Source organism: Octopus bimaculoides, chromosome 4, assembly GCF_046866305.1.
Source record: "Octopus bimaculoides isolate indiv1 chromosome 4, ASM4686630v1, whole genome shotgun sequence".
Classification (NCBI taxonomy): Eukaryota; Metazoa; Mollusca; class Cephalopoda; order Octopoda; family Octopodidae; genus Octopus; species Octopus bimaculoides.
The window spans coordinates 15573310-15590721 of NC_142931.1; the positions used below are offsets into that span (position 1 = coordinate 15573310).

The window sequence follows — 17412 nt, forward strand, 5'->3', positions numbered from 1 at the left end:
TTGTTTATTTTTAGAATGACATTGTAGGGGAAGTGAGAGAGGCTGGACCAGACTAGTTTGAAAAAGTTAAGAAAATATTCACACCATGGCCTCACCTCTCCCAGCAACAATCTTCATCAGGGTCTTCACCATGCTTTTGGAAGGAGCCCATAGTTGAAACTTTCCCATAAGTTATATATCTGAATGTTTCACTTCCTATTTTTCTAACTATGCTCATTCTTGTTATTTGTGAGTAGACCCTAGCACTACACCATCTCTTTCCCCTCGATCACTCATTTTTCCTGACTAGGTAACCAAATATCACCTTTACATCAGCACTTGTTTATGGCCTCTCTCTCCCACTAGGTAACCATGTACCCCCTCTATAGCAAGGCACCTATCTCTGCCTCTCTATTTCTGTTACACTCTAACCTTTCGTCATTTGATACTGGATCACCTCCTCTAATAACTCTTGTTGTGGCATGACACCTGCTTGTCTCTTTGTCACTCTCTTTAATCCTGACACAAATGCCCCGCCCCTCTCATAACTCATTGATTTTGCGAGTTTTCACCCCTCCTCATGCCCAATGTTTCAAATGTTTTAAACTTGTCTGATAATTAGTATATGCTTAGATGAAGAACTAATATATAAAAACCTGTATATTTTCTTCTTTAACCCTTTCACACCTGCTCCCCTGTGTCTAACTTTACTTTCTACCTGGGCTCCTGAGCAAAAACATAAACACTTGCATTTACAGTTCAAGAGTAACGGCTGCAGGCAAACTAATGGACAGAATCACAAAAAAAAGATTCAGAATAGGCCTTTCTCTCAACTACTCGATGTGTTCATTGCAGGCAATCAAATGGACAGAATCACAAAACGAAAAATTCAGAGTAAGAGGCCCATCTCTCAACTCATTCACCCAAATTACCACTTTCCTCATCACTTACACCAGTTTGATTGTCCAAATCATTCTCATTGTCTGCACGAGTCTAGGACATTTACCCCCCATGGACAACTAATGATGATTTAATTGGAGGGGGTAATTGTCCTGATATGGTCTGCATAAAAGTACACTCTTCACCCAAAGAATAATTACCATCAATAATTTCCTCAACTGCAAAGAGTCTAGGCCTTGCTCATTTACAAGATGAAATGCTGGGTTCATCACAAAATCGTTATATTTTTTAGATTAAAAGCAAAAGCAAACAACAGATATGGGAGACACCATTAACAATGAGTCATAAACACAAAGCTGAAACATGATTAGTTATCTTATTTTATATGTATATATTTTTTCTGTTTAGCTCATTACCACCTTACCAGGAACACAGCACGAAAGGGATTTCATTCTGAAATAAAATAGCAAGTTATGTCACATTCACTAGAAATCAGATCCAGTAATTTCATGATGATGAAACTAATTACTTTGTCAAAATGTAGAACTTATTAAATTTACATTGTTTTGAATTAATCATGCATTATCTCATTAGCTTTGAGATTTTGGTGGTGTGATTATTTTTAGAATGACATTATAGGATAGGTGTGAGAGGTTGGATCTCGCCATCTCAAACAGAAAACAGACAATATTTTGGCTGAATATCATCATCGTTTAACGTCTGCTTTCCATGCTAGCATGGGTTGGACGATTTGCTACCATGGAAAGTGGACGTTAAACAATGATGATACTCAGCCAAAATATGGCTGGTTTAGATGCTAAAGAGTTAAATTAATCAGTTATTTTACAAAATTTCCCGACAAAAAGAAAAACTTTAGGGAATGCTTTATTTCTGAAGTTACAAAATAATTCTGTAAAATATCAATCATACAAAAAAAAAAAAAAACAGAGAAAGCAGTTATCTTTTTTACAATATATACAAGAAGGTACCCAAAAGTAACTGGAAATGTTCTGTGGGACAAGACAACTGTAGTTCAGGCTTCTGCTGCTAGAAGCCATTTGATGTGATCCTCAAGCATCAGCCTGTTGACAAGCATTGTCCAGTGAGGTCATACTGCCATGTGGTACATCTTTGTTTTGCAGTGCTTCTCTTCTGTTCATTGATTTAAGTGACGGCTGGAATGAAGGAACAGCTTGCTTCCGAGGAATTCTGTTTTGTGCTGGAGAAAACAGCAGCCAAAACAACTGCCATGCTTCAAACAACTTACAAGGACGCTGCCAGGAGCAAAACAAGTTTACAAGTGATTTCTACGTTTTAGGAATGGTCACTTGTTGCTTGAAGACCAACCTCATTCAGGACGACTGCTGACCTCCCAAACGAATGAAAACATGGCAATTCATGAACTGGTCATTGGAAGACCATCACCAAACAATAGATAAACTTGTTGATAATGACCGGTGTGTCTTGGAGCTCCTGCCAACAAATTTTTAGCGAGGAATTGCAACAAAATTTGTGCCTCACTTGCTCATGGCAGATCAAAAGCAGTCACAACTGAATGTGTGTTGTGAACCTAAAGAACAGTTGGAAGTTGATCTGGACCTCTTTTGGAAGGTCATCACTGGTGACGAAAGCTGGCACTTCAGAATTTACAGATGTAGAAGAGGTGAAGAAAAAAAAACTGACAGAGGCATTAAAAGGCATCACTTTACAAGCGTTCCAGCACTGCTTCCGACAGTGGAAAATGGAGAATACTTTGAAGGTGATGAAAGTGTAAACATGTAAAACTAAGTGAGTAAAATAATATTGCAAAATTCCGGTTTCTTTTGGGTACCTCCTTGTATGAGTATTGACAAACATTTTTTTTTTTAGATTTTTCCATTTATAATTGAATCATAAGAAATATTTAAAAATCTGATTGATCAATACAACAAATATTTTTTTCTTAACCCTCTTAAAAGAAAATAATAGAGAACTTCAATAATGGTAGGCATATATATATATATTTACATCACTGAGGGTAAAAACGATAACATGTAAAGAGATGAAAGAATCATTATTTGTACAAGATATTACTTCTGATGTTTAAGTACAGTATCATATTGAATAATTCAAACATCACTAAAAACTGGTTCAAGTTGAAACCAACTCAATCTGCTTTTATAAACAAACTATAAAGCAATGTTTGAACAACAAATACTGCATGAGTGTAAATTTTTCTCCAAAGAGTTTGATTTAAAAAAAAAAAAAAAAAAAGAGTTAATTATCTCCAAATAGTTTAAGAATCAATGACATAATTGGGATGGACAACAAGGAAGGGGTCATCCTCTCTAACAAGGCTCTCATCTTCTTTATGCTTGGACATGGATTTCAGCCCAGTCTGTTTTAGCTCTATGAGGACATGGTCGTGATGAATCAAACGATCAATGACTTTCTCAACAATAGTTTTACGTTCAATGAGTTCTGCTTCACTATCAATTTCTCCTTCGATTTCATGTAGATACCAACCAATCAACTGACTACGTCGAGTACCGGAATCAGTAGTCTCTTCTTGCTCTTCCATACGTCTCATGTTCAACACCAACAAATTCGCCATATGTTTATATTCTTCATATGTTAATTTCAGGCTTTTCTTTGGTTTGTCTGATTTGGGAGATTTTTCTTGTTCAGGAGAGCCAGATGGCACTGCATCTTCAGATACACCATTTTGTTCACTGTGTGGCACCTCTGAGGCTGGTTCCTCATCTACCTCCATAGCTTCATCCCCTTCTTCCAAATGTATGTCTGGCTGATCAACACGGATAATTGACTTGTTAAGCAAACGGAATGCTTCTTTCACATGTTTCGGTTGAACCTACAAAAATTGGAAAATGGAAAAAATAATTTACTTCTTAAAACTTGCATTACCGAGTCCAGACTAACTACTAAAGTTTATAGTTATTAATTTAACAAGACATAGTATATTTAATTTTTTTTAAATTGTTTCAGAACTTCAGAAGCCTTCTAAAAAAGAAATGTGAGTTTTATTCCTTGAAATCTAAGCAGTCTACAACTCTTGCTTCACATTCTTCTTTTGTTAAATATCTAGTCTCAACAAATAATGTGTATTTTGATACTTAACTCTTAATTACAGTTATTACAATAAAATACTATCCTAAATTAGACTACAGCTAAAAGCAATTTTGTATTTATAAAATTAAGATGCCCAACTTCTCTCAGAAAAATCTTAAACCCAATTCCTAGATGCGATTTCTCCAAGAGCCAGGAGAGTTCTGCATAGTAGCTTGCTGTCAAATCTCCCTTAAAATTACATTTTACTGTCTTAAAAAAATGACGGATATTTGTCCTCATCTTGTTTATTGTTAACACAACATTTTGGCTGATATACCCTCCAGCCTTCATCAGGTGTCTTGGGGAAATTTCGAACATGGGTTCTCATTCCCAAGGTATTTTTCGATGTTATTATTATTATCGTTACTCAGGTCACTCCTGGAATCGAACTCGGAATCTTGGGGTTAGTAGCCCGCACGCTTAACCACTACGCCATATGCCCACGGGCATATGGCGTAGTGGTTAAGAGTGCGGGCTACTAACCCGAAGATTCCGAGTTCCATTTCCAGGCAGTGACCTGAACAACAAAATCGACATACCTCAGGAATGAGAACCCAGGTTCAAAATCTCCCCAAGACACCTGATGAAAGTCGGAGGGTATATCAGCCGAAACGTTGAGTTAACAACAAACCAGATGAGGACAAATATCCGTCAAATGTAAATGGTTCCTCATCTCTTGAATATAGAACTGTATAATATATTCTTAGGTATACAAAGGTCTGTGTTGATCTCAGAGTCAACTTCAGAGCTAAATAATACTTTCTCCAATGAATCATACAAATAACTAAATTTTCAAAAGTATCTCAAAGCAAAAGAACTTGACAATAACATTGCTGGATCATTATATCTGTGAGGACCAATACTCACTTCTGAGCTGGTCAACATATTCAGTCTTCTTTTATCTGTCTATATCATTCATACCAACTCAGCAGTTTTTTTTTCCTCCATTCATCAGTTATCAAGTTTTAGATCATGGATTTAACCTTTACAGAAATTACTTTCTCAAGATGCATTAAATATGTTAAATAGAAAAGCAAAAAAAAAAAAAAAAGTTTTCCTACCATTTCTTGGCAATAAAGCCGAGCCATAGCCTCTGAGAGTCGAATCAAACTTTCAAGTTGACGAACAGTTATTCTCCAAGAGGAGCGAGTTGCACCAGTGCCATCTCGTTGTCTAAGATGTTTGTATTCTTCAACCATGTATTCCATAGATTCTTTGCTGATCTTTGGTTTAAACTGTCGAGCAAACATAAGGTAGCGCCGGATTTCTTCTACGGTGTAGGTACGAACCACAGATTGTTCACCACGGCAATGCAAATCAACAATGCGAGTGGCAATTGCATAATCTATTGCTTCGTTGCATTCATCAACAAGAATGAAGAAGAGATCAAATCTTGACATTATCGGTGCTGTCAGAGTTATATTCTGTTTCAAAGGTTTTGTCCTATCATAGCGTCCCCCGATTGGGTTTGCAGCTGCCAAAATTGAAGTGCGAGCATTCAAAGTGGCCTTCACACCAGCTTTTGTGATTGAAATTGTTTGTTGTTCCATCGCTTCATGAATGGCAACCTGATCTCTTGGATCCATTTTATCAAATTCATCGATGCAGCAAACACCATTATCAGCTAACATAAGAGCACCAGCTTCGATCACAAACTCGTGAGATTCTTCGTCACGAACAACAGCAGCCGTTAGACCAGCAGCACTACTAGCTTTTCCACTTGTGTAAACAGCTCGAGAACTGAACTCTTCCACTTGCTTTAACAGCTGGCTTTTGGCAGTACTAGGGTCACCAACAATACATACATTGATGTCTCCTCTCAAGTTCGTTTGTTCAGTTGTCACTTTTGGCACTCCACCAAACAACATCAACAAAATCCCACGTTTAATTTCTTCACAACCATGAATTGTAGGAAAAAGACTTGAGCAGAGGTTTTGGTACAGGTTTTTATCAAGACTCATCTCATATATTTTATGCCATTCTTCATCGGTCATCTGTTTCTTAAGAGCCTGAGCAGTAATCTCCTCGTCTTTATTTTCTCGGTTACCGCCAAGTCTAGGGTTACTTGGAGTCACTGTGCAAGCAAGGAAGGCTAATTTATATGTTAGATCTCGCACACCAAGGGCTTTAAGGCCCCTGACCCCTTCAGTCTCATAGCCTTCATTTCCTTTCATTCTTGTGGATGTTTCGGCACGTGCTCCAGGTACAGTGATCTGGGATACATCAGGGACCACAATCAGAGTACCTGTGAAATCACACTTGTCTCCAGCCTGGGCCATTTCAACAGCTTCAGCGCGCATGATGACTTCCAGACTTCTGGGAATACCACCTCTTGGCAATTCGGACTGGGTTTCCTGGACCCTAGCCTTTTGAAAATCTACAAATCTGGATTTATTAACATCCAAAAGAAATTTAGTTCTATTATTACAGACAGGGTTCCGGCATATGCTGGGTTGTGTATACTTAAATTGCTGTTCAACATCTTTGATGACTGTGCGACACTCTAAACACATGAAAGTTCCAGAAACCAGTTCTGGATGGACTGGATGAGTACGAACAACTTGACAGGATATACGAAGCAACGTACCAATTTTAGCAGCTGTGAGATCTCGAACCTTTAAAGTCGTCGGCACATCCATAAAACTCACATAGAACTCTTTAGAAGGAGGAACATGACCATGATCCTGGGCAAAATTACGCAGAGCAAAACACAAGTATGGATAAACACGATAATATTCTTCTAATATGGTTGTTGCCAACTGTTGATTGTAATTTTCAATGTCCTCAAAGCTCACTGACAATGTGTTTCGCTCCGGACGAATCAATTCTTGAACCTCAGGCAAGTATTTCAACTCTCCATCAACTGTAAATTCTTCCAGGAAATCCTGAAACAATTTCTGGCACCGTTCTCCAATTTGATCTTTAACCTGGTTAGTAGACTGTGTCAGTTCAGCAGCATCCATTTTCAAACTGCAAATCTATGACAGAAGCTGAACAACAGTTGATCTGGAAAAAAAAAAGCATAAAATTCAATGGTTTTTATTACTATTACATTTTTTATGCTTTATTGGAATACAATACATTTAAATGTACAGCACCTTAACATTACCATTTCAACTCAATCCTTGGTTACCAGGTGTTGGGGGGGGGGCATAATTCTAAGCCAAGAGCTCAATCTCATATTCATTGTTTAACATCCACCTTCCATACTGGCAGGGGTTGGAATGTCTGACAGGAGCTGGCCAGGTAGAAGACTCCACCAAACTTCTGTGACTGTTTTGGCATGGTTTTTACAGCTGGATGCACTTCTGAACACCAAGCACCCCACAGAGTGGACAGTCTATGGGAAGAAAACTGTTTATTACATCACATATATGAAACCTTACTCCATTTGTATTTTAGTATGTAGATTGCAGCCCCAAGGACCTTTCGTAAATTTTTATAATCAACATTACTAGTCCCCACTCCCTCTGTGTATGTGTATATATATATATATATATATATATATATATTAAATTCAAATTACGACAAACGTAAATAAACAAACGAAGTTTGCTTTTAGAAGCGTTGAGATGTCTTTTAGAAAGTTAAAGAAGTGATTTTAAATTCTCAATCGCAAAATAAGCTAATAATATAGCCTGAACAGGATAAACTATCCCTATTTTGCAGAGAAAAGTGTAGGTGGCTAGCTGTGGACTCGAACTCACATCCCGTGATTAAAATATATATATAAAATTGTATAAACATATACTGAATGTAAAGACAAACAGAAGGTCTTCAAATTCTTTATCAGTTATCAACCAATCGGTACTGTTCAGTTTCGCACCTTTAACAATAAGACTGAGTGATTCCCAATTGGTAGTATCCGCAAATTTTTTCTTTTTTTTTTTGTAGAGAATTAGGGACCAGAATGAACAAAGCAAGTAAAACAACACAGGGTTTGATTTAAGACAGTGGAAAAGGACAAACAGTCAAACAAAATATGACCTTGGAGCCAAGGAGAGAAGAATAGTGGATAATGCTTAGAAAATGACTTGAAGGATGGAGAACAGAGAGAGAATTTGCGACTGATTGGCTAAGAGACCAGTCTAAGAAAGGAAGAAAAGCAGGAACTGGCCGAAGAACAAAGAAACACAAGAAAAGAACATTTCACTCTTTCAGTTTGAATCAGTTTCACAAATTTCGTAGGTGCATAGGAAACGTTCCTCCCATCAGATGCCCCCCAAACATCTAATGAAACACGTTCTATGTACCCACCAAACAAAGTCATGTGGAGTTCCGTCGTTTAACGTCCGCTTTCCATGCTGGCATGGGTTGGACGGTTTGACTGAGAGCTGGCAAGCCAGATGGCTGCACCAGGTTCCAATCTGATCTGGCAGAGTTTCTACAGCTGGATGCCCTTCCTAACGCCAACCACTCCAAGAGTGTAGTGGGTGCTTCTTACGTGTCACTGGTATGAGGGCCACTCAGGTAGTACTGGCATTGGCCACGCTTGGATGGTGCATTTTACATGCCACTGGCACGGGAGCCAGTCAGGTGGCACAGGCAATGACCATGCTTGAATGGTGCTTTTTACATGCCACCAGCATGGAAGCCAGTCAGGCGGCACTGGCATCGACCATGCTCAAATGGTGCTTCTTACGTGCCAATCAGGCGGTACTGTCATCGGCCGCGACGACTTCACTTGCCTCAACAGGTCTTCGCAAGCGCAGTTTATTGCCCAATGGTTGAAGGGTACTCTTAAATGGGCTGGTTATGATGCACTGGCATAGGCCACGGTTACAGTCTCACTTGGCTTGCCGGGTCTTCTCAAGCACAGCATATCTCCAAAGGTTTCAGTGACTTGCCACCGCCTCCGTGAGGCCCAAAGTTCAAAGGTTGTTCTTCAACACCTCATCCCAGGTCTTCCTCTTCCACAGGTTCCCTCTACTGCTAGAGTGTGACACCTTTTCACACAACTGTCCTCATCCATATGTAACACATGACCATACCAGCACAGTCATCTCTCTTGCACACCACATCTGATGCTTCTTATGTCTGACTTTTCTCTCAGGGTGCTTACACTCTGTCATGTATGCACACTGACATTACACATCCAGCAGAGCATACTAGCTTCATTCCTTGCATGCTTACACATGTCCTCAACAGTCACAGCCCATGTTTCACTGCCATGTAGCATGGCTATTTGCACACATGCGTCATATAGTCTAACTTTTACTCTGAGCGAGAGGCACTTTGTCACCAGCAGAGGTAGGAACTCTCTGAACTTTGCCCAGGCTAGCTTTATTCTAGCAGCTACACTTTCAGAGCATCCACCCCTGCTACTGACTTGGTCACCTAGGTAACGGAAGCTATCAACTACTTGTAGCTTTTCCCCCTGGAATGTGACAGAAGCTGTTTGCTGCACATTTTCAGTGTTTATTGTCCCTGAGCAATTGCCACACACAAAATCTATCTTCTCAGTTAGTCTTCCTTTGATATTGCTGCACCTCTTATGTGTCCATAGCTTACGCCAGGTACATCTTATGGAGTTTCTACATACGCCTTTTCTGCAGATCTAGCAGGGCCATCTACCTGAAGTGATTTGTGGTTTGTCTGACTTCCTACTTATTAAGACTTTGATTTTTGCTAGATTGACTCTAAGGCTTTCTCCATGTCAATGAAAGCCACTTACAGAGGTTTATGTTTGGCAAGGTATTTCTCCTGCATCTGTCTTATCAGAAATATAGCATCAGTGGTGCTCTTCTCTGGCACAAACCCAAACTGCATCTCGTCTAGACTGACTCTCTCCCTAATTAGTTGGGCTATGACCCTCTCCGTGACTTTCATTACCTGATCCAACAACTTGATACTTCTGTAATTATTCGTATCAAAAGCGTCACCCTTACCTTTCTAGCAGTTGACTATGGTGCTGCTACACCAGTCATTGTGTATGACTCCTTCGTGTATCACCTGGTTAACTATACGGGTGATTAGGCTATAGCCAATACCGCTGGATATTTTAAGCATCTCTGCGGTGATTCCTGATGGGCCAGGGGCTTTCCCTGTCTTCATACCCTTAATTGCTTTATCTACCAAGATACTGTCAATTAGGATAGCTAGTCCCTCTGTTGGGTTGACATTTGGCAGACTCTCTTTCTCCCATTCGTTCTCTTCATTTAGCAACCTTTCATAGTGGCGTCTCCAAGTCTCTCACTTTGCAGCCTCAACGAACACAAGTGAGCCATCATCCATGCGGACACATTTCTCTCCTATGACATCATGATTCTCTCTCACACACTGTCTTGCAACATGAAACACTTCAAGTCTTTGGTTCTCACGATGCAGAACATTGGCAATTTTTTTCTTATCTGCTTCCCTTCTGGCTAAATAAAACTGTCTCCTAGCTTCCTTCTGGCAATCGGATACAGTTTCCTGCTACCACCAATCTTCCAGTCTTTCCATGCCTGTTTCTTTACCTTAATGGCCCTGTCAACTACATTGTTCCACCACCACATTACCTTGGGTTGAGAGAGGACTTTGCACCATCCACAGATCTGGTCAGTAGCACTCAACAAGTTGTCCCATAGAAACCTCCACATTACGTGAAGCTATATCCCCCTCTATTTTGTCAAAAGCTTCGAGTAATACATCTCTAAATTTCTGTCCATTTGTAAGATCTTTAAGCTTCCAGGCTCTTCTTCGCCATGCTGGCCATCTTCTGGGCATCCATTTAGCCCTGATCCTGAAGTCGCTAACTACTAATCAATGTTGTGGGGTGCATTCTTAACCTGGGAAGGTTTTGGCATTTATAAGTAGCCATCTCTCCCGTCTCCTGGTGTGGATGTAATCAATTTGACCAGAGCAGTAGGTGACTGGCAGGTTTCCTGAAGTTTGTATTACAATATATACATGCATATATATATTTCCCTGTGCTGGCAGCATGTAAAAAGCACCATTCAAGTGTGGTCATTGCCAGTGCCACCTGACTGGCTCTCGTGCCAGTGGCACATAATAAGCACCATTCAAGCGTGGTCAATGCCAGTGCCGCCTGACATGCTGGTGAAATGTAAAAAGCACCATTCAAGTGTGGTTGATGCCAGTACCGCCTGACTGGTCTTCATGCCGATGGCATGTAAAAAGCACCCACTATACTGGGAGTGGTTGGCATTATGAAGGGCATCCAGCTGTAGAAACCTTGCCAGATCAGATTGGAACCTGGCAGACAACAGACTTGGCAGTCATCATTCAAACCGTCCAACCCATGCCAGCATGGAAAGCGGACGTTAAATGATGATAATGATGATGATATATATACATACATTGATATCCAAGCCTTGCCGACTAAGTAACATATTTTCTTGAGATCTAATGACAAGATTCACTCCTATTTGTATCACCATTTTCAAAAGATTTTGTTTATCTGATACTGGAGTAATCACTCTGACTTGCTTTTAGATTCTAAACACCTTTAAAGAGAGTTTTAGCTGTTAATTGAATAAATAACATCACTACATTACACATGTAAGACTCTAATCTATGCATGTTTAGTATGCAGAACACTCCACTGAGGCGTTTTCTCCTCAGTCTTTGGCTGTAGAAATTGTTTAGCCCCAGGACAGCCTTGCCTGTACAAGACTATGAAGATCATTCCAACAATGACTATCTTTTTTAAGGGCCATATCTGAAACTAACATTATCTAATGTGTTTCCCTCTCACTCCTTTTTTAAAAAGTGTGATTTGAGAGAATTTGTCAACAGCTTCAAGCAAATAAAGCGACTGTGTAGATATTCCAAATTTTATATTACTTTTAGGTATGTTATGAAGGTATTCCCAGTTCTATATTCTTGTTATGAATGGAAGACATCTGTTCCTGACTTCTATTTTAGCCTCTCGACATCTGGCGTAAAGCCATCTCACCTTCTACTACAATCTCACTCACAAGTGCCGGTGTGACAAAAAAATATCAAGTACATTATAAAGAGATTAGTTTTAGGAAGGGCATCCAGCGATAGAAATCATGCCAAAGCAGACACTGGAGCTTGACACAGCCTATGTCAGCATGAGTTGCAGATAGCTGTGACAGAGTGAACAACTCCAATTTAAAAGGTGCCTTCAGATACAAGGTGGCAATGTGTGAGGGAATGCCGTCTTAATAAGATGTTTGTTCAAAGAACCGTCTCTTCTGACGTTACGACGTTGTTCCCTAAATTTTCTCCATTAACGTTAAAAGACTTGTAAATTAGTTGGTAATTTGAACCAAAAATAATTAATGCCTAATGTACTTATTTTAAACTCGTTTACAGATAGTATATAGTATTTCTACATATATTAAGTCACAGATGGAATTCGTTTGATCACAGATCAGCTCGATAAGGACTAACCACGGGTTAAAAAGCAACAAATATCAATATGATTTATTTTGTTCAAATCATTGGAACAAAATTTAGAAATAAAATTCTCCTTTCCTAAATATAAAACCTTCGTTTGTTCATTTTTTTTTCATGCAATCTGTAGTACAATCAAATTCTGTACGCCATGTTAGTAAAAATATACGACTTTTGAGGAAAAAGTATATAATTGGAAATTTGAATACAATATAAAATTAAAATAGTAAATGTACCATTAAATCAAATTACTGATTCACAAAAAGGAAATACAGTTAATAGCCATAAATAACAAATATAAAACTTTTGCAAGTAGTTTCTCAAATCGAATTAAGAAGCGATGATAAAATCACAAGGATAATGGTTGCTCGGGGCAGAATAGCTAATGTGGCACAAAAGTTAATAATAAAACTCATATTTCAGAAATATTCAATTTAATAAAATCGGAATGCGTCTGAGAGAGAAAATATGGTAATCAAAAATTTCATGAATAAAATAATAAATATAAAATTGAATCAGTTTTAATGTATGAGAATGACTTACCGAAATAAAGCACTGGAAAATGAACACAAAGCAAACTTTTACGCGCGAAAAGTTTCGCGCGGTTTTAGGTGTCGATACAAATAATAACTTGGCGATGTTAATTCCGGTCTTAAAAAGAAATTTACCGGTCTTCAAATTACATTGCATTTGCAATGTTCTTCAATTGATATATTAAAGAAAATCATTTTTTCACTCTAAATATTTTATTCTTTTAGAATCTAATATGAAATTAAATTAAATTTAAAATCATCATTTAATGTTCTATCACAAAATGATTGACAACAATCAACACAAATATTAAAACTGAAGTGTTTTCTGGTGCCCCTATTACCTTTAACTTGTTTTAGTCATTAGACTGCGGCCATGCTGGAGCGTTACATTGAAAAATTTAGTGTAACAAATCGACCCCAAATCGATTTCTTTTTGCCGAAATACTAAGTTACAAAGTTAAACAAATCTACACCGGTTGTCAAGCGATGGTTTGTGGGGGACGAACACAAACATACATATAGTCACAGACAGGCTTCCACACAGTTTGTGTTTACTAAATTCACTCATAAGGCACTGATCGGTCTGGGGCTAAAGTAGGATGCCACGCATTGGGACTGAACCCGAGATCAAGTGATTGCAACGCAAGCTTCTTAACCATGCCTGCACCTAAATAATAAAATCGAGCATTTGAATTTATATGTAAAATTTTAAACGAATAAAGTATTTTATGTATCCTGGTCTACAACTTTCAGTGTACAGTCAACTCTGACACCGAATATTTCATAAACTGAAAAGTAAGGACTAGAAAATATATTCTTTATTCATGACAGAGCTTACGACTTAAAAATATAATTATTCATATCTTTTGTCTGTTTGAAAGATTTTGTATTTATATAATGTCATAATTTGTTTTGTAATTTTATTTTGAGGCTATATTTGCTTAGTTCCGGTGCCTCGACACGTACGTTTATTTCCTTCGCCACATGGTATACCCTAACAACGATCGGGATCAAATCATTTTGAACACCTTTATGGTTAAGTATCAACAAATTTTAGTACTTTTTCATTTTCTTTCACATTTTTTATATATCACTTGATTGTTAGTGTTGATTAAGCCTTAAGCATCTCGCTCACGGACATCTCATTGATTATAATTTCGCTGTTAGATTTTGTTGAAGACTCTAAACGTAAAATACATACCCCTATTATAATCCCATTCACTCGCATAGATATATCCTAAACATTAAATATCTTTCTGTCCACTAATCATTTTAACTCCCTCGGTACCAGGTTTGTTGTGTGGGATACTTTTTAGTCATAAGCCAAGAGTTCACGGTTTACAAGAACAAACGTATTTATCTCGCTGATTGATTGTTAAAATTTCATATTATTAGTTTCGCTATTGAGGATGTAATTAAAGAATATTTTCTGACGTCATTATTTACTTTATCCCTTCATACCAGTTCTGTTTCAAATATTTTTCAAAGTCTACCGCCAGCGCACTTAGCTATAATTTGTCTCTACTGATTAAGTCTTCAGTTTGTCTCATCCTTGATGAATAAATATATTATTTAAACACAATATTGACGACTTGTGAAATTACGTTACTTTTAATTTCTGCTTTTCATCATTGTTGATAGTTTTAACGGCATAATTACAGTTTGGTGCCCTTAACTTTATTTCTTCATAATTTTCGGAGAAACGTGTATTTTTTTTTTTATGAAATTCTGTGGATATATGTTTTTAATAGTATAGATTACGATTATGCTAATAATTTTCAAGGAGTTTTGGCGTGTGAGTTATGCAATGTCGATATTTCGAATGCATAAAGCCAAAGGGAGAAAAAAAAAGTGAATAATGCCAAAGTTAACGGGAATTGGTTATAAGAAAACAAAGTCTCTAGGGTGAGGGCATCTATCTGCAATATGCCTGCTTAACGACCTACATAGATGAACAGTAACTTATTTCTTTGGTATGACGGTTATTTTAAAAACCTGATGTTGAAAACATTGTCAAGAAACACGGGGGAGGGGAGTTCAAGATAGTCTCGCTTGGATTTTTTTCCTTTTACCTCTAACTTAAGCGACATCACTTTTTAACTTTTTCTTCTACCTCAAACTGACAAGATCCAAAACGTGGAACTACGCACCAATTATCCATTTTAGCGGCAATTTTTTAAACCTAAATTCTATTTTATTTTATCCTTTTTTTTTTCTTTTCGCAACGGTTATCGGATGCCTATTTTTTTAAATTAAAATTTTAAGTTTTCAATCAGAAACTGCTACGATTCTTGAGGTCAACGTTTCTGCTTTCACTTTCTCTAGTCATTAGCTGGTGAGATTCTATCAAAGCGGCCGGAACTTTTACTTTAATACTTTGTCTTGTAATAGAGACTGATTTAGAATTTCGAAACCAGTCGGTCTCGACTGGGGTCTCTATGACCTCGACGGGCCATATAAGATTTTGTTGCTAAAATTTACAAGCAATAAATTTTCACATTTAAAAAAAAAAATTTGGGGGCGAAATACGTAGAAAAATACGGAGATTATGATTCTGACAAAATGCGAATCTCAATTTGGAAATTTCCCCTCCCCCCCCATTTTCGGAAATTTTCCAGAATTTTTTTTTTTTATATATATGCGTAAAAACACACGTAGATTATGATTGTTAAAAAAAGTTGTTTGAAAAATTTCAACCCCCCCCCCCAAACAGGCTATTTACATGCTAGAAATAACAGCCAAATCTCATTAAAAAAATGCGATAAAATAAAACAAGGGCACTGTCATGGTATTAGCTGTCAGAATTGAAAGTAGAACTGACAAGGAACGATACTGCTGGTTTGAGTTGATTCTTTAGCTACTGACTAGCCGGAGCTATCTATCTGTCTGTCTGTTTGTCTATCTCACTATCTCTCTCTCTATATCTATCACTCGTTCACCTCTGTTTGTGTCCGTAGAATTTATCAAATTAGAAAACGCAAATTTAATATAAAAATATATTTTCTGAAATTGCAAATTATTTAAAATATAAAAATATAATTTTCAACAGAGAGACTTTATCAAAATAGAAAACAAATGAAGTTTGAAGTTTAAAAATAATAGGATCGACCACTCACGACTAGCTAGCGCGGACGCGCGACTGCGCGTTCGGGACCACTCTGCTTTAGTAGTACCCTTATACTCTGTGTGTTTTCAAACGCATGGATATAGGTGTCAAATTTGTTCCAATAACTTTCGAGTGATAGATAGAGAGAGAGAGATAGCTCCGGCCAGTCATGGTATTAGCTGTCAGTAGCCAAAGAATCAACTCAAACCAGCAGTAACGTTCCTTGTCAGATTTTTCTACTTTCACTTCTGACAGCTAATACCATGACAGTGCCAAAAAGTTGTTTGAAAAATTTCAATCCCCCCCCCCAACAGGCTATTTACATGCTAGAAATAACAGCCAAATCTCATAAAAATGCGATAAAATAAAACAAGAAATGTGTAATCAATCTACTCACCTTTCTGCAGAGATTTCTTTCAGAGTAATTTCCTAATTTCCCGCAGTAATATGAAATTAGAGCGTGTTTTTTTTTTTATTTTATATTTCAGAAATGAGTTTTGTCGAGAAGTGTATTCGGGGAAGCCGCGCTGATGGAGTTTAGGGAGGATAAACTTCCGCAATGTGTTCGAGAAATGTATAGAAATTCTCAAAGTTTTTCTTCGCAGTAAATCCATACATTTCTCGATACATTGACTCATCAACGCGGGACCATTTCATGTCGCCCGATGATCCAGTCACATATTTCAGCCGTCTTTTAATTCGGAGCGGAGCTTTGTCCAGAAGCATCTTCCCCGAACACACTTCTCTACAAAACTCATACCACTGGATTGCGGTTTTGTTATCTACTCCAGTGTATAAAGCCGCAGTAGATATCGGCGCCTCGAAAACGAAATTGAAGACAATATGGAATATTTGTTGTAAGGACAACTTTGACTTTTCCATAAAAGTCTTTGTCCTTATTGAAATGTTTTTCTTGCAGTTTTTGCACCGCCACACAAATCCATCCAGTGATCTGGCCGACTTCTTCAAAGTGATATCGTGTGTGCAAACACACGTTTTACTTGTGGCAATAGTACCGTTGCCTTTCAAGAATTCCAATATATTTTCTGGAGCAAGCTGCTTGAATAATTCTTCAATTGGTAAACACATTTTCAATACGATCCTTTGCGCTGGTTAACAGGTTGCTTGTCGCTGGTCAAATGATTCTCTTTTAGGGTTCTGCACACGTGCGAAAAAGGGAAGAATTTGACCGTTGGAATCATGGTCAAATGATTGCCTTCGACACAAAATTCCTTTTGTTTTAAAAGGAATTTTGTGTCGAAGGCAATCATTTGACCATGATTCCAACGGTCAAATTCTTCCCTTTTGTTCGCGATTTTGGCGGGGTGGGGGATTGAAATTTTTCAAACAACTTTTTTACACAATCATAATCTACGTGTTTTTTTACGCATTTCTAAAAAAAAAAAAAATTCCGAAAAT

At 37.8% G+C, this 17412-nt stretch overlaps 1 protein-coding gene across 2 annotated transcripts; it reads right to left on the reverse strand.

The window, feature by feature from the left end:
• Positions 1 to 1747: 1747 nt before the first annotated feature.
• LOC106877180 (zygotic DNA replication licensing factor mcm6) lies at positions 1748 to 16673 on the reverse strand. Of its 2 annotated transcripts, none has more exons than XM_014926027.3 (3): positions 16391 to 16673; positions 5049 to 6993; positions 1748 to 3730 (listed from the first exon to the last, which is right to left on the reverse strand). In XM_014926027.3, exons 2-3 carry the CDS (start codon positions 6948 to 6950, stop codon positions 3155 to 3157), a joined length of 2478 nt encoding a protein of 825 aa, XP_014781513.1. In that variant the 5' UTR covers positions 6951 to 6993; positions 16391 to 16673; the 3' UTR covers positions 1748 to 3154. The 2 variants fall into 2 exon arrangements, with proteins under 2 accessions (XP_014781513.1, XP_014781505.1); XM_014926019.3 differs by lacking the exon at positions 16391 to 16673 and adding an exon at positions 12898 to 12941.
• Positions 16674 to 17412: the final 739 nt, after the last annotated feature.

Excerpts from the sequence above, each read along its gene's own strand:
- LOC106877180 (XM_014926027.3), bottom strand. The coding sequence starts at position 6,950 with ATGGATGCTGCTGAACTGACACAGTCTACTAACCAGGTTAAAGATCAA. Across the intron at positions 3,731-5,048 it reads GGCTTTATTGCCAAGAAATG|GTTCAACCGAAACATGTGAA; the intron begins GTAGGAAAACTT and ends CAATTTTTGTAG.